This window comes from Rhinolophus hipposideros (assembly GCF_964194185.1).
Source record: "Rhinolophus hipposideros genome assembly, chromosome: 18".
Classification (NCBI taxonomy): Eukaryota; Metazoa; Chordata; class Mammalia; order Chiroptera; family Rhinolophidae; genus Rhinolophus; species Rhinolophus hipposideros.
The window spans coordinates 32,433,519-32,456,799 of NC_138064.1; the positions used below are offsets into that span (position 1 = coordinate 32,433,519).

Consider the following 23,281-nt stretch of genomic DNA (forward strand, 5'->3'; position numbering starts at 1 on the left):
GAAAAATTAGGGAAGCATACATCTGATGTTTTAAACTTTTCTGCTGAGTAATAGGGTAGGACATTTGCAAGCGAGATGGCAGGCTGACGCAAGGCGGGACTCTTAAAGCGAAGAGAGAAAGTTGGTAACTAATGCAGTGGAGGATTCAAGAAAGAAGTAAAAGATAGGTAAAAGTGAAAGGAAAACAATCCCAACGCTGCAACTGGCTTAGACAAGGTTGGTTAGGATTTCTCCATACTTAGTCATCATCCTGGCAGCAGATGAAAACTTGAGATCACAATGATGGAAAACCGCTTTTCATTAGAAATTAACTGGAATTTGGAGGTGAGATAGAACAGAAAATAGAGGATGGGGAGGAGACATGTTGAAGGAGGACTGGTTAGCAAGGTTTGGAGAGAAGGATGGCAGAAAGACAGTACCAGAGATATCTGAAACTCAACTTGAGGTTGTTTCCGCTTAAATTCCTCTTTACTCACATCACGAATAATATTTGCTACATACAGAAATGCCTGTGAGAGCAGTTTGGGGGAAGTGAAGAAAAGACTCAGAAAAGAATAGTGGCAGGAAGAGAAATATGAGTGGGCTAACGGGATGTGCTGTGCAGAATTCAGAACCAGAGGTGACCTTGAGAAAATCTCAGGAATTCATACACACGGGCCTTGACTTTCCACAGGACATAGAACAGGAGAGCTGAGTGAGTTTTGTCCCACTCTTCAAGAAGGGTGTGAAATTATCTGACAGAACTGACACAGGTATGATAGTAAAATGCTGACTACCTGGTCCAAGCGGGGTAGAGGCAAAGAAACTCGGAGTGTGCGGAAAAAATTGGAGAAAGTAGAGAGAATGTAAAGGTAGATGTGGACAAACATCAGAATCTATAGAAAAGGAAGGGAGAGAGGAAGGCCTAAAAAATTCACAAGTTTGGGGTTGAAGATGAAAGAGTTTTAAGATTAACCAGTGCTGACAGAAGTAAAGAGGAAAAGAAGATGATGAAACAAAGTAGCAACTGCAATACTGAAGCAAAAGGACAATACTGATATTTTGATATTTGAGTTGCTAATTTATTATAAAGCAGGACGTGGTTGGCATTATATTCCACATTCTGCCTAAGGGGCCGTTCTCCCTGAAAGAGGGTCGGGGTCCAAGCCTGGGGTGCCTTGACCTTTTGGCTCAGATGATTGAGGAAAAAAGTCCTGGTTTAAATAAATCATCTAAGAGCACCAGGGGTCAGGCCCCTGACAATTTGTCAGGCTTAGAATAAGAAGCAAAGGAGACTGAAGTGCATCAGTAATCAGCCTGCAGAGACAGCCTGGGAATTGGACAAGTAATGACCTCGGACCTTTCCTTACTGTCATCTACTCCCACAATCAAATTAAAACAAGAACAATGTCATTAGATAGTTTCAAAGGGGATAAAGGAAGTCAGAATATTTTCTATGTGATAGCAAAAAGGGCACATATCATACTAATACACAGTACAAAGAATTTCCACAAAGTGAACACAATTGTGTAATTAGGGACCTCATCCAACACCAAAATATGACCAGTGTCCCAGAAGCCCCCTTCCTGTTCCCCTTTGTCACACCACACACCTAAGAACAACCACAATCTTGACGTGTAACATTATGGATTTGTTTTGCTTTCAAAAATTCACTGTCATTTTGTTCACATTTTTAATATGCTCTGGTTATAGCTCAAGATAGAAATTACTCATACCTCAAATTGGTAATATACCAACAAAAATGCTAATATTTTAACACTTAAATAGCACAGCATAAAATAGCACCAAATAATGGAACAGCAGAATGTACAACACTAGTATTGCAATCACTTGGGTGAAGGAGATTGAGAAATTCTAAGGTTGAAGTATTGAAAGAGTCATCCCATCATCTTAGAACTTGGCAAGAGGTCAGGTGGAAGGGTGGAGTCCAGGCCTCTGATGTCATCAAGGAAGAAGCATGGTTAGCAGGTGACCGCATCCAAGGAGACGGGATGAAAGCAAGCAGTATGAACTTCAAGTGTTAATAACTGACGGCCGTAAAGCGGTGGTCAGCGTATGGCAGTGGGGAACCCTCCAGTCCATGAAGGACAATTGGTAAAAGAAGGAGCAACCCCTTTAATTGATGGTGATAATAGGAAAAGCTAATGGAAGTAAACATGGGGGAAGATGGGTCAGTTTGATTACCGTGGAATGTAAGGTAGACAGGGCACAGTGGAGGGTGCAGAAGGCTCTGTGCTCCAAGTCTTCTGGAAGTGCTGAATACAATGAAACAGAAACAGGGTCTAAATGAAAGGCCCAAAGCAACCTGTTTTATCTGGGTTATACAGGCAAACTCCCTCTTAAGGTAAAGGGTCCTCACCATTTTTGCCTTATTGACACTTCAGAGATGAAAACAGTAGATTTTCTTACCAATGGGGGCAGGCAGGGAGGCATAGGCACACATTTTAAATTAAATTTCAGAAGGTTAACTGACTCCTGAAATTCATTCCTATATACTCATGTATACTACTGGTTAAGAGCTCTTGGTTTAAGGAAAATGTGTATTTGAAAAAGTAGCATGCCAACTGAGGATATTTATTTAAAGAGAGTAAAGACACTGTGTAGTGGGAAAAGTCAGAAGTCACACTAGATGTAAGACCTTGGGAAATTCCTGAAGCCCTGAGACTTAATTTTCTCATCTCTATGATAAAAATCAGTCATGAGGTCCTTAGGTGTTCTGGGACCAATTTCCACTTGGAGTGGGCCAGTTCCCACACAACACTAAGGAATTTTTAGACATCACCCAGATATCTAGGAATTTAACTCAATTCTGACACTATCTGCTTGGAGACAGTATCAGATCCTACAGGTTAAGGGTTCAGTCCTACAAGACTGCCCCCACTTCAGATGCCAGTTCCAAGCCCAGCTTGTTGTTATCTGCACTTCTGCCCTATAGGCTATCAATAAGAAGTTCCCACAGCCTCCTCCTTGGGTTTGATTAGTTTGCTAGAACAATTCATAGAACTCAAACATTTTACTTACTAGATTACTGGTTTATTATAAAAGGACATAACTCAGGAATAGCCAGGTGGAAGAGGTGCATAGGGCAAGGCAGGGGGAAAGGGCGTGAAGATGCCATGCTCTCTCTGAGGGCACCACACTCCCCAATCTTGCTTTTACCAACCTGGAAGTTCTCCAAACCCAGTCCTTTTGGGGTTTCATGGAGGCTTCATTACATGGGCATGCTTGATTAAATCATTGGCCATTGGCAACTGATTCAACCTCCAGCCCCTCTCTCTTCTCCGGATGAAAGTTCCAACCCTCCATTCACAGGGTTGGTTCCCCTGGCCACCAGCCGCCACACTTAGGTGCCTTCTAAGAGTCACCTCATTAACAACAAAAGACACCTTTGTGGCTCTCCTCCCTCAGGAAATTCCAGAGGTTTTAGGAGCTCTGTGCCAGAAATGGGGACAAAGGCCGAATATGTATTTCTTAATATAAATCACAATGTCACATGGGGTTTAATTAATATGTATACAGCCTACCTCTCAGGATCAAATGAAATAATGTGATTGGGCACAGAAAACATCAAAAAACTCTACAAAGAAAAGTCATTAGTGTTATGCTTATCCATTGTTGGTTCATTCGCCCACAAGAATCCAGCTCTCCCTAGTACTGAATGTATGAAGAGTAGGAAAACATCTTTCTTGTTCCCGCTGATAAGTAAATGGGTGAATCTCCTCATGTATAGACTGCAATCAAGACTGGAAAAAGGAAATAAATACATTTCAAATGGGGGAAACTAAATTTCAAAAGGGAAAATTTTCTTTAGAAACTTTTAGTGGCCTAAATTATGAGTTAGATAGAACAGTTTTTTAATTTCAGATTTAGGTGCATTATAAATGATAGTAACAGGCAGTATGCCGTGCTATTTTTCCATTGCTACTTAATCTCAGATGTCATTTTCTGGATGTCTTTATCCTAAGTTTCTGAAGGAAAGAAAAAAAGAAAGAAAGAAAACTTTGTGTTCCATTGTGTCGTCAATTAAACAGCAGTGAAACACTCTGTTAAAGTATTATAGCAAAAATCTGTTAAAGCCAAGTCTAACCAAATACCCCATTCAGATGCAATTTTGGCTTAACTCAGTTTTTTAAGAAATATAGAAAGTTAAGATTAGTCTAATCAGGTTTTGGTAATAATAATAATAAAGATAGAGAAAAAGATGGAGAATAAGAGGAAATGAGAGAAATGAGAAAGAGGGAAGGAGATGGGAGGGGAGAGTACGGGAGAAAAAGAGGGAGAGAAAGAGGAAGAAGAGAAAAAGATGTACAAGAAAACCAATACCGTGTCAATGTGGAAAACTAAGAAGATACACAGGACTCTAACCCAATACTCTTTATCTTTTACCCTCATTCATTATCAACCTCTATTTATTAAGGGTTAACTACACCATGTACTAAGGGGAATACAAAATATGTATGCGATGCAATTCTTTGTTATAGACATACATACCAGGTTTCACATGAAAGAAATTAAAATCAACTTCTCTCGAGAATGGAAAGTACAATATCCAAGAAAACAACATTAAACAAGGAGAAAATGAGATTCCAGTGGAATCAGACACTCTGGCCTCAAATCCTGTATGACCCTGGGAAATTACCTAAGCTATCCAAACCTCAGTTTTGTTTCTATAAAATGGGGATAATCCTATTCCAAATTTTAGAGGGTCCTTGTGAAGATAAAATAAGTCAAACTGTACGAAGCCCCAGGCACAAAGTCAGATAAACTCAACAAAAGTTAGGAAACAGCAGGAACAGGAACAGAAGTAGGAAGAAGCCTCTAAATAAGGAGACTACAGAAATGACACCCTCCTGTGGCATTGCCACTAATTTGCTACACAACCTATATAAATGCCACTGGCCCATGGTTTCCTCATTTTATGAGTTAGAAGGACACAGTTGACAAAATTTCCCTCACTTCTGATGCCAATTGCAAGTTCAGGGGTCCTTAAGACTAACCTTAAATAATTTGCTAGAATGACTTCCCAAACTCACAGAAAGCTGTTATGCTCACTGTTCATTACAGGTAAGAGAAACAGATTAAAATTAGCCAAGAGAAGTGATGCATGGGGCAGAGTCCAGGAAAGTTTCAAGGAGGGAGCTTTCAATTGCCCTCTCCCAATGGAATCATGGACACCACTACTTTCTCGGGAACAATGTGTGACAGTAAGCATGGGTACTGCCAAGCAGGGAAACTCACTGAAGTCTTGGTATTCAGAGTCTTTACTGGGGCTCCATGGTCAATTGGCCACACAGCTGGCCTGTCTGTAGCCTCTGCAGAGATCAAGCTGATACCACATGACTCAAAGACTCACTATAAATCACAGTGTTATACTTTCTGCCATGGCCGGATGTCCCCAGGTAAATAGACATTCTTATTAGGCAGGACATTTAAAGGGCTTAGAGGTTGCCTCCCAGAGACAAATAGGCAAAGGCCAAACCTCTCTCTGGACAATGTTAAATTCTTTACTATATACTATCAAAAGTTGGACTTTGAGCTCTAATACTCTAGACCAATAGTCTTCCAACTTTTATTGCCTGGAACTTACAAAACAATGAATTTTAGGAGTTGACTTGAACACGTATATGTTTTGTAAGATAAATACACTTTTGTTATACGGACTATATGCTGATATTTTAATTTGATTTGGTTTTATCAAAAATATTGGTGACAGTCCACTGTATTGACCACTAATGGATCCTAACATGCAGTTTGAAAAACAGGGATGTAGAGCAGTGCCCTGTGGGCCAAATTCAGCCTTGTGATGGTTTTTATAAAAATGGTTTTATTGAACCACAACTACACTCATTCATTTATGTATTTTATTGTCTGTGGCTGCTTTCATATTAGAGTAGTTGCCACAGACGCAGTATGGCCTGCAAAGGCTAAAATATTTATTATCTGGCTCTTTACAGAAAACGTTCAACAACCTCTGATCTAGTGTATCATTATTATGATTTATGACCTCAGGAAACTATATTTATAATATTGCCTATCTCTCTTCCAATTCATGACAAAGGCATAATCTTCTACCCACTTTTATTTTTTATGGTTTGTACAAATGTATGATAATAGCACCAATTTTAGATTGCAGGCTCCCAAGTAAATTTTGTGAATAAGACTCTCTGAAATTATGTTGAAAAATGCTCTTCTAAAAAGAATAAAAAGATCACACATTTCTGAGGTCAACTACCACCTCAATGGATGCATCAAGGCAGTAATACTTTAAGCTCACGATATGCGTGCTTTCAAATTTGTGATTGTGTTACTCACTAATAAAATAAAAGTATTTGCAAACTCCTTCTCTTCCAGATAATCTGCCCCCTTTCAACTACAACAAAGTATGAGGAATTATGTGAGAAACTTTTGATATACGCGCAGTAAAAAAAATCACAAGCCTGAGTAATACTGATCAAGATTGAGGAGGGAAAGAGAAACATAGTACATCAAGAAAAAAAAAAAGCCAACACAGACATACACACAAAGAAATAGCAATAGGAATCCTGCTAATAGTCCAAATTTAGACAGAATGTTCAGAGGAATTAAAACAAGAGCAAATTTGGGAGGTAAGGAGTAAATTAAATAGCAAACCCATATTCTCTGGACATCCTCCTCATCCCAGACATCAAGACTGAATATTAGAAAAGACAAGAAATGTAGCCTGCCCCATAGGGTGAGCTAGGAGCTGCATAATATTATCAGCTTCTGAAATATTGGCAGGATTGACTTATCATAGACTTTATCCTCACCAGACTGACTGACAAGTGTTGGGAAAAGAAATAAAAGCTTGTGATTTCACAGAGTTTGTCTCCAATGAAAAGGAGTTCTCTGCGTGAAGAGGTCATCCAGTTTCAGGAATCCATTCTGTTCTATAAGATGTGATAAGGACACAATCAGAGCCTGCAGTCTCCTGTTTTCCAGAAACTGAGGTATCCTTAAACTGAGTTAGAAAGTTAATTTTCAAGAGGTTGCTCTTTTTTTCCTAGGTGCAGTTTGGCTCTGCCATGCTAGCTGTGGGTGTTTGTCAAGTTACTGAAACTCTCTGATTCATTTTGATGCTTCTCTTCTCACAGCAGATTTTTAATCCTAGCCCTCCCACCTTTTTGAATTACTGTCCGAGTAGGTGCCCTGACCATCCCCATGGTTAGCCTTTAGCATCAGAATCTTCTGGTTTATCCTAATGGAGCTTCTTTTCTCACATATCCCCAGGTTATTCCTTTTGGCTTCCACCGCCCAAGGTTGAGACCAATATGCTCATCCAATGAGATGGATCGATTATAAAATGTCCCCAACTTTTCACCCTTCTTTGTATCTATGCCTTTTGCCATGTGACTTTGCAGCTCTCTCACTCAAGAGGGGGTATCTGTTTTATTTCCTTTGAATCTTGTGTATTGCTTTGCACAAATGAATATGGTGAAAGTGATGGTGTGTTAGTTATTTCTCTAGGCCTAAAGACACCTTTTATGCTTCTACTTTCTTCTTAGAACCCTGTTAGGTTATGAGAACAAGTCTAGGCAAGTCTGTTAAAGGATGAAAAAATATAAACTCATCACCAACTTTGCCCCAGCCCACTCCTAGCCAACACCCAGTGAACCAGTCGGTCCTCAGCGGATCCGTCAAAGGACCGCAGACGAACCAGGGAAACCAGCCAAGATCCACGTAGAACCAGGCCCAGATACACTGACTGGCAAACTCATAAGCAATACTAAGCACATCATGCTAAGTCATCGACTATTCTAAATATGTTACCCACAATAGTTGAAAAACATTTCAAAGACTTTTTCCCAAAGACAATATACCCCATTAACTATAGGTTCCTTCTGCTATTGTTACATACATTTAATAAATGCTCTCTTGGACTGTCAAGCTGCTCTGAATAAGTGAAAGTTCTCCCTCTTAGTTTAATATTGCACAATTCTGTTCCTTCTTTTAAACTACTCTCTCTCCTTTCATGAATTGTTCCCAGAAAAAAGGACAGAAAATGTCCTAGTTTTTCTTGAATCATTCACTTATTACCCCTCGTTTTCTCAAATGCTTAATCCACTTACCTCTGTACATAAAATTGGTTTAATTAACGGACTTGATAAATGTCACTACTATTCGTGTCGACCAGTTCCTAGAATGCAGGGAAAATATTGGCGGAACTTGTCCATAGACGGTCATGTTTATAGGCTGTTAGTCCATTTGTCTAATCAAATTAAAACAAATGGTTTTTAAATGTCTCAATTACTCGCTGCCTCAACTGAAAACCCCAAATATTAATATATATTAATTCTACCTAACATCTGCTTTTATATTAAAATAATATACATATAAATAAGAATCAGCTGAAAACCTAATTGCATACAATCTTTCAAAGACTAATTAAAACCAAAAAAAAAAGACGTCTGGATATTGGTGATTAAAGAGAATGCACATCTATGTTGTGATGTTCCGTATTAACCCATAACTTTAGTTATAAAAAGGAAACCCTCAGTAACAGAGTACTTTGAACTGTTTTAAATAATGAGTGAACTATATCAATATGTGTCAGAGTTTTCAGATTATGTTTTCAAATTATTTAATATAGGTTTAAATGTTTCTCTCCTCTTCATTCTTTTTCTCTTAGATTGAGACACATACAGGTTTTAATATTATTTTAAAACATTCAGTAAGTCAAGACCAACTCCTTTTTCTTCCTCCCTACACAGTACCAAACAGCTGTGAAAGTTTGAATGAATACGCCCATTCTGTAGAATAGATACATGTTTTTATGTATTTATATTTAATCTGATTACTTCCGAAAGAGATTTGAAGGTGTTTACTTATAAATATTGATCAATGTCAATACGTGACAATTTTTATGGATTTAAGGAGCTCTATTCTTAAGCTAATCAGGCCCATTAATTCCCAAACAAACTCTGTGAAGTAGGTTATTAACATCATCTGTCTCAGGTTGGCTATAAGAAAAGGCTGAGATGACACAAGCAAAAGCTCATGACAACCTTTATTAAAGAAAACATACAAGGTTTAATAGAAACTGAGTTTGATCACCTCTTTGAAAAGATTGCTCGGTACCTAGAGGCAATTCTCTAGGGCTGACTGACTGTCACTTATTAATTTTGGTATTTTCAGCAAAGTTCTTACAGGGTCTGATTTATTTCTTTTAGGCATTCTACCATCATTCATGTAGCTTCTGTCAGATAAATTCTGGTACTAAACTGAGTGATTATGTTATTCAGCAAATGAGCAAAAGCTATTTGACATGTAATTAGAGTTCATCACTGTTATAATAATTTAGAAGCTTGATATGATTTTTATTAACAAAATTCACCCACTTCAAGTAGGTTAAAATTGTTATATTAGGCTGTGATTACAGAAAATCAACCAACCAACAAACAAATAAAAACAACTAAAATAAGCTGCTATAAAACTCTATGTCATGTACCAGGCCTAAAAATTTCTGAGGCTATAGTAGCTGGCTATCCCTATGCCAAAAGCCTCTTCAAAAAATTGTTGAGCTAATAGTTCTTTTCACTCTGCATATGTGTTGGCTTCTATAAGAGAAACAGTATTGTGTAATGTTTAAGGCACAGTCTCTGTGTTGCTAGTTACACTAGCTACATGACTTTGTGTAAATTATTTACCTGATACGTAGGGTACTTGTGAGAATTAAAAAACATAATCTATGTAAAAAACTTACTCCAGTGCCAAACAAACATTAAGCACTTCATATGTATAAGCTATCATCATCATCAATTATCATCACCATTATTATTATTATCATGCCATCATCATATCATTATTAAAAAATACAAAAAACACTTCCCCATTTATCCTAACTTATACATCATAGTATATTCTGTAATTTCCACTGATATTTGATTAATTATAATTTCTGTAAATTCCATGATAGTAAGGACTTTTTCTAATTCAACACTATATCCTTTGGGCCTAAACCAGTGCCTAGTACAGAGAGGGAACTCCAAATATTTTTGTTGTGGAATAAACAAATGCATACATATATTTATATATGTGTCAACATGAATTATTTTTCATGACTGTTGAATTTTCCAAGGATCTTTTACCTTCATTGGAAGTGTAACTTTGGCACGATAACTTTGGGGCCAATTTTCATGTTTAATGAAATTATGCACTCTAATAACAGGGTTTTTTGTTTGTTTGTTTGTTTGGTTTTAGAACAGGAGATCATTATTTAATGTGTGTATGACACAAAAGGAAAAGGAAGAATAGCATCAATGAGTCTCTACATTCTCCCAACACCAGTGAATCCTTTTTCATAGTCTATGGATTCATCCCCTCAAACAGAATGTAGCTCAGGTGGAAAAGGTGCTGATGACATCCTGGTCTTCCTTGGTTAGTTCAGCTCAGTGCACAGAGCAGGGTATCAAGGTTCATCGTAACAGGAGGGCTCCCGCATCACTTTCCTTCTGTGACCATACCTCCCCTCTCTGTTACATCAAAGATATCTTCTCATTAGTCCCTGCTCTCCTAGTCTGTTATATTAGAAATAGGGGCTTACTTCTCCTTGATTATCATCTTTCTAAGACTCAGAGGGGAAAAGGTGGACTATACTTATTATTGATTCAATATCCTTGTCTTACTTGGTAGGATAAGCTTAATAGATCAAAATATTCTACCAGTCAAATCATATTGACTACAGAAATTTATTTCTTATTCAAAGAACATAATATTAATACCAAAATATACTTACTTTCCAAAGCCTAAACATAGCTATATGAATTTTGATTCTATTATTTTGTTTTTAAATTAATTTTACTTTTTAAACCAAAGAATATATTCATAGGGTCCAAAATCAAAACTTTATAGAAAAATATACAATGAGAAGTCTCAATCACATTCTTTCCCTCCTGGCTCTAATAGGTAGCAATTTTTATTAGTTTTCTATATAGCCTTCCAATGTTTCTTTACGCAAATAAAAGCAGATGAAAATAGATAACATAAAAAGTGCTCAAAATCACTAATCATTAGGGAAATGCAAATCAAAACCACGATGAGAATCACCTCATACCTGTCAGAATGGATATTATTAAAAAGAAATAACAAGTATTGGTGAGGATTTGGGGAAAAGGGAACCCTTGTGCACTGTTGGGAACATAAGTTGGTGCAGCTACTATGAGAAACAGTATGGAGTTTCCTCAAAGAATTAAGATTAGAACTACCATATGACCCAGAAATTCCATTTCTGAGTATTTATCAGAAGAAAATGAAAACACAAATTTGAAAAGATATATGCACTCCCATGTTCAATGTAGCATTATTTATAATAGCCAAGATAACAGGAACAACCTAAGTGTCCCTTGATGGATAAAGAAAATGTCACACACACACACACACACACACACACAGGAATATTATTCAGCTATAAACAAAAGAAGGAAATCTTATCATCAGCAACAACATGTATGAACCTTGAGGGCATTATGTTAAGTCAAATCAGACAGAGAAAAGCAAATGTTGTGTGTGATCTTACTTATATGTGGAATCTAAAAAAAAAGAAAAGCAAACTCATAGGTATACAGTGGTGGTTGCCAGGGTGGGGAGTTGGGATGGGTCCAATCGATGAAGGTGGTCAAAAGGTACATGAAAATCTGACTGTAAAAAACACAGGAAATGAAGGAAATGCAAATTTAGAAAATAATAAGATATCAGTTTGCATCCAACATGCAAAATAAACTTTCTTAAAATACCAAGTATAGTGAGCTTGCAATGTAAATTCTGCCTACAAGTAGAAAAGCCATTTTGCTTATTTAATATGAGTTCATAGAATCTAAGTCTCAGTACACAAAGCATAGTAGCTAATCAGATACAAAATGTTTGCACAACTACTACATATAATTGGAAGAAACTGAACACATGATTTAAATTCTACTTACCAAATTCCCACTAAAGGTCACTTTAATCATATATCCAAATATATAGTTGCCCTATTTTTCATTTTCTTCATAATGCAAGCTAATAAGTTTGTAGCAGAAAATCAAGAGGCTTTTATTATATTTCTAAAGGTTTGCTGAGTTACTACGATGAGACAGTAAGAAAAAAAAAAGCGGAATTACATTGAGTAGAACATCTACAAGGTTGGATATTTACTAACAAATAACCAAAAGTGGGCTGACTAACTTGTCACCCCAATAAATTTAATTAATTAAAAAAAAAAAAAGAAAGTACATGAAAAGAAAAAGCTAGGACTTACTTGGAGGTGCACTGTCATGCTGTGGAGCCATCTACTTGCTGCGCCATTTGTCCTGCAGGGTCTCTGCTCCCGCTCCCCACATAAGAACACAGGATATGGTGAGGCCAAAAAGGAACACCACGGAGTCATAGATAGGGGAGTCATACCACTATATTCTCGCTGGCAGCTGGGTTGGAGACACAGGAAGCAGGAGCCACACTATCCACAGCCTGCCGTCCATTTCTCTCTGGCAAACAACCTCACTTGCTAGCTGCAGTCCGCTGTGCTAACTGCAATCTGTGCTTGCTAGCCCAGCTACCATTTTCTTGCTAACCCCTTTTTCCTGCTAGCCTAGCCACGGCAGTTATATTAGTGGACAATGGCTCACTGGTTACAGCTGACGACCTACTAACCACAGCTGATGGCCAGCCAATCACAGTTGATGGCCATTTGCTACCTGAGTGAGCACCTTTCCATGTGAGGGCGAGAGCCTGGAAACTGCACTCCTGGTTCTGTCCCCACATGCACTTTAATGGAATGTGGCTAATAGAAACTCAGGGTACAGCCTTGTAATCTACCACTCTCAAGAAGTTAGGGGATAAATGTGTTGACTTGGCTCTCCATGAAGGAAGCACAGAATTGAATCTGCTTTCACAAGAACCAGAAGGGATGTTTGCTTTCTTGTGCAACAGAAGAAAACGTTATGACTTGAAAGAAATGGAATAGCTCATTAAAGTAAAACTTAAAAAGTACCAAGGTACTAAAAAATCCCATGCCACCTTAAATGTTAAATGACTAATAGTAGCAACATATTCCAAATGCAAATTGTTTTATGGTTGTTGGAAAAAATATGCATACCTTTACTGTCCTTAAACCTTACCTTAGAGTAGAACGTGCTTTGGGCTAAAATTATCCTTGGACTCTCAGTAATTCCAGTTGACGTCAGCCCATAGAACAAGGCAGGAAACTAAAGGAAATAGTCTCTGCTCTTGGTTTGTTGTAACGTGCTCTTTCGAAAGCCAGGGTATCCAGTTCTTTTGCAGAAACGGAAAGAAAAGGAATTTCGAAGTGAGGGTGCTGATGTACTTTGGGAAGCTGCTGGACGTTACAGCACCCTGGCTTGGTAACATACACCTTCTATGTTATCCCTGGCTTGGTAACATACACCTGCACATCCAAGCAGGCAAAAAGACCTCACCAAGGAAACACCTGGTCTTCTGGTTCCACACTCTGCAAGGCAAGTTAGTAACTAAGCCCATTTGAGCTGAAGCTAACCTGTAATGGCTTTGTCTTTCTTCTGGCTTAAAACAGGAGCATTTTGCATCCAAAAATAACAGAGAAAGACGGGGTAGGAAATGTTCAAAGAAGGGAAGAAAGGTCCCTTTCTTTGAGGTCCAAGATACAGGGCCTTCACAAAGGATTCCAGCAGGCCACTTACTCTGGCGTGTTGTGCCTGAGGGCTAAGATGGCTGCAGCCGTGATTATGCTCTGAAAAGTTACCCCAGGGAGGAGGAGAAGGTATTTGCAACACCTATCCCCGACAAAGGATGAATGGACAGAATATGTGAAAAATTCCTACAAATTAATGAGCAGAAAAACCAGCTAATTTTAGAAATGGACAAAAAATTAACTGGTCCCTTAGGAAAGAAGGAAAAGAGTCATGCTTGCATTTATGACAACATGGATAAAACTAGAGCATTATGCTAAGTGAAATAAGTCAGAGAAAGACAAATACCGTAAGATTTCACTTATATGTGGAACCTAAAAATAAACGAAGATACAAAACAGAAACAAACTCATAGATACAGAAAACATGTTGATGGTCCCCAGATGGGAGCGGGGTTAAAGGGATGGATGAAAAAGATGAAAGGGATTAAGATGTACGAATTGCCAATTATGAAAATAGTCATGGAGATGTAAAGCACAGCATAGGGGATACAGTCAATAATATTGTCATTACTGTGTATGGTGTCAGGGGGTACTAGACCCATCAGGGTGATTATTTCATTAGGTATATAAATGTCTAATCACTGTTGTACACCTGAATCTAATATAATATTGTATGTCAACTGTAATTGAAAGACAGATAAAACAATAATCATCTAAAAAAAATTTTGGAAAAAAATAGAGGCATGGTTGACTAAGGCCTGATGGAAAAGGGCTGGCAGAAGTGAGTGCAGAGCCAAGTGTCTGTGCCAATGCCACTGAACTAAAGTGTCACCATGCTGAAGACCTGGAGATTCTGTGGGAGGTGCAAGTCCCTGATGGCTTACATACCTCGCTGGCCCAAGGGTTCCCCTCCTGGTCTCCAACCCCCTCTCTTTCCCAAGGTACTATGGCAGCAACACTTTGAACAAGATCTGCGTGATGATAAACCGGAGAAGTGCTAATGTAGACAAAGTGTGGCCTGGTTCCTGGACTCAGATAATCTTGCTCTTGTCAACATTAGGGATTCTACTCACTTCGTTTCCTAATAACATTAGATCGAAAACATTCCAGGAGTCAGAACTCAGTTCAGCACCGTAAACCCTGAGAGGTTTGAAGCAGAGAGCTGGATTGGAGACCTGATCTATCAAACCATCTAATCTTTTGATACATGTCCCAAACACCCAAAAGGTTATGGGGAGAAATGTAAAAGTGATGCAAGAAAAAAAAAGAAGAAGCATTCTTAAATTGCCAACACTCATTTTCCAGAGATACAACTTTATTTGAGGCATAGCAATATACTGAAAGAGGTGAGTCATGCACAAGTAATGTCCTTATTTCCATAACTGTACATTTGTTATTCTCTGCTCTCTTAAAAGGGTGGGTAGTGAGCGAAGATGAGAAGCACATAGCTTTTATACAAAACCGTATCTATATAAGTGCTTAAGAAAGTCCCCTTTAAATTTAGTTTTTCTTTCTTTAAAAGGCATGTCGGTTTTATTTTCGAAAACTAAAACAAGCTAGTTCTTCCACTGAGGATGAAGTTTCTCCCCAGAGTTATTTATGAAATAATGCAGCTGCCTTTTTCTTTAAAGGGATTCTTGTCTTCTGGAATTCCTTTCACCAGAGGATCCTCTCCAGAACGTTCTTCAATGTAGTTCTTTATTTCTTCAGAACATTTAGACACCTTACGGAAAAAAAGAAAGAATTAGGTCAGAACTGTTCAAACTTTGGCACTACCTTTCAGTGACATTAATATAATTGGGTACAACCAGCATTTTAGAAAATGAAATAGAAGAGAATAAAAATTTTAGCGTGCAGCACGGAGCATGTATAATATAGTGAATGATACAATCTATGTAAAATATATTTCTTACTATGGTCAGGGTCAAAAAGTTTGAAAGTCACTGTATTAAATAGGTCATCCCCAGTAATTTCTTTCCACTGGGCTTCATAGGATTTCCTTCCTCTGCTAACACAGTTATGACATGTCCACAATAGTTGAAGAACTGCAACATACCCTGCTTTCAATTTTCCATGCTAATGAACAGGTGCAATAATAAATTCCCAAATGTTTTTGGGGTGCGTCCTGCCAAAATTCTCACTTACTATGGGTGTGTGCCATGTTCTGCAGTTTCACAAATAGACAGAAGCATTGGAAAAAGTCTGACTCTGAAAGGCTGAAGTTGCCCAATCGTCTCATTCTGTGTCTCTGCTCAGAATTCCTTCCTGTTAGTTGCTTGAGGGCAATGATCCTAATAAAAGACTTATCTGAGGTTTATTATGGTAAGCTGAGTGAGACTCCAGTGTGTGTATACAGTCCTTTTAAACTTTGTGTGCAGTGGAGAAAGAATTAAATAGCTTCTTCAAAAGGTCTATTCTTAAGAGATAGTTTGCAAGAGTGTGTAAAAGGAAAAGGACTAATAAGGGAAGAAAAAATAAAAAACAATTTGTGTATTAATTAAGGCCTGCATATTACTACCGTGTTTTCCTGAAAATAAGACTTAGCCAGACCATCAGCTGCGCCTTTTGGAGCAAAAATTAATATAAGACCCAGCCTTATTTTAATATAAGACCAGGTATAATATAATAAATATAATATAATATAATATAATATAATATAATATAATATAATATAATATAATACTGGGCCGTATATAATATAAGACTGGGTAATATAATATAATATAATATTATATAATAAATACTGGGTCTTATGTTAATTTTTGCTCCGAAAGACGCATTAGAGCTGATGGTCTGGCTAGGTCTTATTTTTGGGGGAACACAGTAGTAAGAAATTAGAAGTAAAACTTACAGAAGCTCCAGCAAATTCCAATAGAGACCTCTTAAAATGAGGCAAACGTTACCACTGAATTTATAATCTTGATTAAGAAACTTCAAACTGTTATTAAATGGGTGACACTAAAACATGTTTGCATGTGTATCCCAAAAGGTATATAATTATTTACTTATAAATAAGTACAGATACTATTGTGTTAATACATCATGCATAATTATAAAACAGAACCTGGAAATTATTTTTTAAATGAGATTTAAAACCGACCCAAAATAGAACTTTAAATATTTTACTCCCACACCCCAAAGACTGCACACCAGTGTGGAGGCCACTGATCTAAAATTTCAAATGAGGTCCTGTAGTTAGCTGGATTCAAATGTGACAAAATAAAATCTTTTCAAGTACCAATCTCTCCATTCTTACTGACATTCACAATGTGTGAACTGTAAGTGAATTTTCAGAAGTGACGATGCAAGTATCCATAACTTGGGGTCTGTGGCCTTAGAGAAACTTATGGGTAAGATTCAAGTTCCCCTAAATTGTATCTGTTCTTAAAGAGGCTTCCTCGTTGGGTTTCCAAAAAGTTCTGCAACCTCCAAAGAGAATCAGCACTTCTCTGATGCATTTCCTTCCGTGATGAAGAGGGTATGTTTGAACAATAATTAGCTGGAGCCAAAGTTCAGCCTGTGAATTTTGCAGAGCACACAGCTCAGACAAGAACAGTTGATTGACCAAATAACAGACTGGGTATCAGAAGACATGTGTTTTAGTAACTGCCCTATCATTATCTCTGGGGTCTTAAATGAGGAGTTAGTTAGATGCTTGGAATTCAGGGTTTTTTAATCCTGAAATGTAAGAGAGTTAAATGATCTCTAAGAGCCATAGTGTTTGTCTAGCACTAATATTCTATAATTCAAACATAATGAAATATGTTTGAATATTATTCTTAGGACTTTGATGTCCCTCTCTCTATCCCCTAAGGCTATCCCTAAAAATTTCCCTCCCTCTGGCATGTACACTTGGAGTTTCTGAAGCTGGAAAGCCAATCTAGCAGGATGTGCCCTAGATGTAGAGGTTGGGAGCTGGCAGGGAGGACCTGCTATGAATAATGCTTTAATTTCCACATAGTCAGCTGCATCTAGGTCCTGTCCAATTTCTAATTTGAAGTCTTAAGTAACTAGAAGACACTTTTTTCTTTTTTCCCCTATAACTTCTGCATAATGATACCAGATATTAAGATTCTCTATCTTTGCCCACAAATGCTTCACTTCTATATATGCAACTGTTTAACATATAACCTCTAAGGTTAATTGTGTGAAAAACTAAGTGGCCAGCACATGCTGTACTGTGGCCTTTGTCATCCACAAGATGGGCCCCTTAAAGTTTCAAGAAACAAGCCTATTCGTGGGTCTCTTAACTTTGTTTTTTTTTTTTTTCCTTTAAACACAGCAGAATTTTTAAAGCTACAAAAACTCTCAACATGGGTAGAAAGGGCTTTGTACTACAAAATCTAGGAAGAGTGGGGATATTTGGAAGTGAAAGGTAAATTTGAGAAAAGAAATGTGTAAAGAGGAAAACTCAGAAAAGCTGGCATCTTCCAAACATCACTCAAAATGTACATCCTGAATAACAAGACTCTTGGTCATGAATGGATTTATTATTACTAGAGTAGGAAGGTAAGTGAGCATATTTACCATACCTACTTCATTGCTGTTGTTTTTAATTTTTTTTTTTAGCATTAAACCATAGAGAAATAAAGCCAGTTTAAATTTTTCTTAGTGGGGAGAAAGGACGAGATCTTATCCCTTAAAAAAGATATCTATCCAAAACGCTTTTCCTGGACTAAGGTTACCTGATTAGGGGGAAAAAGGAAGAAATAAAGGCCCCTATTAACAGTAAGAAACTGAAGTAAAAAAATTATAAAATCTCTAACAAACTTCAGTGGAGACTTCCAAACACAGGCATATATTTTCACTGAATTTGTAATCCAGTTTGGAGGTTTATACAATTTTTCATCAGGATCACTAAAAAAAACTTTCACATGCACCTCAGTATATGTATAATTATAAGTAAATACATATACTGCTGTATTTGTTCATTAAGTATACTTATAAAACATAAACTGGAAATTATAACGGGATGGACTTTACAAATAGAAATAGAAATTGTAATGTTGGCTTCTGAGCCACCGACTGTTCACAGCACACATTTGGAGAGCCCTGGTGGAACTGAAAACTAGGTATTTCAAGACTTTAAATTGTGATTTTAGAAAAACCTTTCAAATACCATTCTTTCCCATAATGAAAAAGATCAAGGAACTAAGTAACCATCTGTCCTTTTTCTACAGCTTGAGTGGTTTTTTTTTTAAACCAACTGTCTAACAGTAGGCAAAATTCCTTGTCTGTTTTCCCCACTCTAGGTTCCTCATATGTCCGGACATCTGGCTTTACATTACTCATCGGATCCCTGCTTTCTCCTGTACCCCCCATGACTCCCCCACATCAACTGGCAGTTCCCAGGAAACACTTCAGGAAGAAGCCCTATTTCAAGAGAAGCTGCCAAAACAAAACAAAAACAAACAACTATTTTACCAGGAGAAGCCGACCCTGGTTCATTGCAGAGAAGGAAATGTTCTGAGACAGGCAACTTACCTGTTGTCTCTGCAACTTCACTTCTTTGCGAAGTTGCTCAACTTCCATCTTCAGCTTCTCCTTTTCTGGCAAATCTTCGATGTGAAGGGCCGGCATCCTCGCCCCAGAAGTGGGCCCGGGGACAGCGCTGTTAAGTGGCGCGGCTGGAAGTGCTTGCAGAGCAGGGCGCGTCCCAAAATAACCGCGGTGCCTGCGCACCGCGCCCACCCGCTCAGGACGGGACCGCCTCCCCGCGCGCCGGTCCCCAGGGCCTAGAGGGCTCGGCTGCCTCCGGGCGGTGCCCTCACGCCAGCCCTGCCCAGCGACCCGGGATCTTAAAAGCCCTGGTCTCTTTCTCAGGTCCCCACAAGCCCAGGAGGCCTGTCCTAGGGAGGGTTCAGTTTAAAAGGCAGCCTAAGGATCTTGAAACGCTTCGCGCGGCGGGATCTCCAGCGGGGATGCTGGCCCGGGACCTGGCCCTCGTCCCAGCCACGCCACAACCGCGGGGCACCAGCCTGGGCTGGGGCCCAAGGTTTGGGGTTGTGCTAGCCCACTTTCCTGGTGAAACAACAAAAGCGTTACTTTTTGTTCCTTTTTTTTTTTTTTCGTTCCCAAGTCATATCCGGGTTTTGTTTGTGAAGCAAGAAAAGGAGGACACTACACGGCAGGAAATAACGGCCCTTCACCTCTCCAAGAGTTTCAAAAATATACAGCACGCCACTTTCCCCCAGTTACATACGTGTTTGTTGTGGGAACTGTGGACGCTTAAGACAAGTCCCAAGAGGAAAATGAAACTGAGCAGCTGTGATCTCAGAAACACCCACCACATCTGTTGATGTCTATCCATCCAGTGTGTTCAATGCCTCGGAAGGACTTACACATTTTGGAATCAAAGGGGGATGGGGATATGAATAGTATTTACAACGTGCAGGGCCATTTTCTGATATTTAACAACTTTCTGCATCGTCACCAGCAGAGTGTGTATTCTTTCTTCAGGGGGTATTTTGTAATGATTGGCGGATAAGCAGATGATACTAGAGAAGACAGAAGAAGGAATCCTGTTCGCGCCAAAGATTTTCTCCCCTCCCCATCTGCCACTTTCTGGGTGACACTTGACCCCAAGGGTTTTCAATTCCTGGGTGGAGCACCTTCCTGGATGAAGGCAGAAAATTCACTGAGTATTGGTTTCTCCACTTTCTGGAAAGCAATATTCTTCTAACTGCCACTGTGTAAAACCAGGAAAAGTGTCTAATGTGAAAAATGTTTACGTGCAGTATAAACTTTTCCTTTAACTATAAACCAAAACCCTGTTAATGGTGTTTAAAAGACTAGAAGAAAAATAAAGCATGAGTGTAAGAAACCTTCCCAAGCAGTGAGATAGTTCTCTTTCTCTCTGGGGATTACCTACTGCCTATAGAGTCAAATTCAAATAAGAGTGGAGCCATTGACTGACTATTTTGGGGTGCTTCGCCTTACCCACACATAGCTACTCCCTGTTTTGTGAGCAGAGGTTTTGTTTGTCAAAAAACACAAAGAGCTATTTGATGAGTACTCCTGGGTTCTAGTCCCAGCTGTGACACTGGCCATCACTGGAAAAGTCACTTATTTTTTTATGGATTTTGGTTTTCTAATTTGTAAAATATGTGATGGGTCAGGAGAGGGGTGAATTAGCTAAGTTATGTTTGTTTCTTATTATATTTATGTATCTACATCTGATAAGTCACTTTCACGAAGAAAAATGTGGAGGAGTTTCTTTTTCTGTATTAGAAGTACCAGGCATTCCAAATCTCCCAGACTCAAAGAACTTAGATCAGCTGCTGGAGTTTTCCCTGTTCCTAAGCAGTGAACCAGGACAGAAACCCACATCTGTCTCTAGAACCCATGCATTTTTTTGGATTCTCCATTGCTCAAGTTTAAAAGGTTGGTTAAAAATAGGTTAAATAGGTTAGGGAAAGCAGTTAATGTGGCCTAAATTAAATAAGTTCAGCATCCAAATTAAATAAGTTGGTTAAGTAAATTAATGTATATTTCAAGTCATAAACATAGAATTACTTCTGGTTAGTAATTTTTTTCCCCCTGTGTAGTCATCTAGTTGCATGCAGTGAAAAATATTTATAAATCTAGAGTGATTCCAACTTCTTCCACAGTTTTATGAAACTTAGGGATGAAATACGTATTAGTCTACTTTTTTAAGGTTTTATTCGTATCAAATAATTCACATGCTAATATTATATTAAATACATTGGTTAAACTAAAATGAATTGGGAAATGCTGAAATCCCTTGATCACACAGGGATGATCATTTTGTAAGTTACATAAATGTTATATAAATGTCTAACCACTACCTTGTACACCTGAAACTAATATTATATGTCAACTGTAATTGAACATTTTTAAAAAAAAATCATTGGTTACATAAGAAAAACTAAAAAGAAAGAAAAGAGGTCAACTGTAATTGAACATTTTTAAAAAAAAATCATTGGTTACATAAGAAAAACTAAAAAGAAAGAAAAGAGGGCATCTGCGTAATAAGAATAAAATTAACCATGTGGTTATTTTCACTTTAAAGCATAAATGAGCAAAGATCATGAAATATTTACCTTGGCATGAAAAACAAAGAAATACAATTATTTGACTATTTTCCTCATGTATTAAGTATGTTGTTAAAAATCCATGTAAAGAAAACTCTTTTAGAAAATGTTAAGGGCAGTTATATTGGAATGAATTTAGTACTAAGTTGAACTCAGAAAAGACCAGGGTTCTGGTCTTATTTTATCTTATGACTTTTGAAAGACAATGCCTCTGTTTTATAGGTATAAATACACTAGGTTGCCACCCAAATTCTGCTTCTCTGAAATTTATAAAGTAAATGACTGTTTAGGCCATAAAAATGATGGTTTATTTAAGGAAAATCTTTAACAGACATTTCGTATACTCTTGGTTCACTTGGCATTTGGTTCTATTTATTATAACAATCACATGGACATTTTCATGAACTCATCCATTCCATGTAACTACGTGTATAAGATTCCTTTTCTAGATGGAGATAATGTGAAGTCATAGGATGACCTGTGTCTGATGCTCTGGTTACCTAAACAACTAATAAGTCATGCTGTCAAAATGATTTATTTTTTCAATTTTGTTCTTTCAAGCCTTTTACTTCCTTCATATATAATTTGCCATTCTCATTACTCAGCTTATTGTTTTCCTCATGTTAATACATTCTTTTAGGAATTTTGTAAATTTGATATTAGCCTTGTTTTAAAATGTGGTTACAATAAAATCAATCCAAATTAAAATAACACTGAGGTTTTTGTTTTTTTCTTGCCAAAGCTTAAACTCACCTATGTATACAAAGTGCAAGTATCTCAAATGATATAGTAAGTACATGTATGTATACTTGACCCATTCTTACTAAAGGTATCAAGAAGTTTTGTTGAAAGGCAAAATGCTAAGACTGTGCCTGGTGTATTTTTTGCTTCCCCATAGTTTTACTTCATTTTATTTAACCTAATAATCCATGGCACTGAAATAACTTCTGTGGGAAAAAAAAATAAAACAGTTACTCAGTGCCGTTTGTAGCTGGATAGCCTGTGGGACTGTCATGATTTCATTTCCTTCTTCCTGGATCATCTTTCTTTATACTTCCTTCCTATGATTTTTATCTTATTCAAAATTCTGCTGACAATCTATATTTGTAAGCAATGGGAAGTTTACCCTACTGTTGATTTAATTAATACGTCAATAAGAATTCTGAATTACCCAATATAAAAGTGCCTGCTTTGAATTAAATTAAACATTTATTAAGTCAATTAAATTGTAGAGACAATTTATTGGTAATTGGTATGGTCATTTCAAAGATGAACAGGACTCTGGCTTGGGAAATTTACAATATACCATTAAGACAACCATACTAATTATAATAAGAGAAAGCAAAGTAATGTTAAATGACTTAAGAGACATACAAAATACTCCTGGGATGGAGTGAGGGACAGAAGAGATAGTTTTTGTGAGCCTCAGAAGAGAAGTAGGATTTCAAGAGGCTGAAATGAGATGTAATGGACGGACATTTCAGGTGGAGAGATTAGTATGACTATACTCTAGAAGGTGGGAAGATGAGGTGTCACGTCAGGGATAATTTAATATTTAAGTTTGTTTACTATAGGAAGTCTACAGGGCTTATAATAATAAAGGACA

General features: G+C 37.7%; 1 protein-coding gene across 1 annotated transcript; it reads right to left on the reverse strand.

Moving 5' to 3' along the window:
- Positions 1-14,902: 14,902 nt before the first annotated feature.
- Positions 14,903-19,938, reverse strand: GNG11 (G protein subunit gamma 11). Its single transcript, XM_081079644.1, has 2 exons — positions 19,106-19,938; positions 14,903-15,344 (listed from the first exon to the last, which is right to left on the reverse strand). The coding sequence occupies exons 1-2, from the start codon at positions 19,199-19,201 to the stop codon at positions 15,219-15,221; spliced, it is 222 nt and encodes a 73-aa protein (XP_080935770.1). The 5' UTR covers positions 19,202-19,938; the 3' UTR covers positions 14,903-15,218.
- Between the last annotated feature and the right edge of the window lie 3,343 nt (positions 19,939-23,281).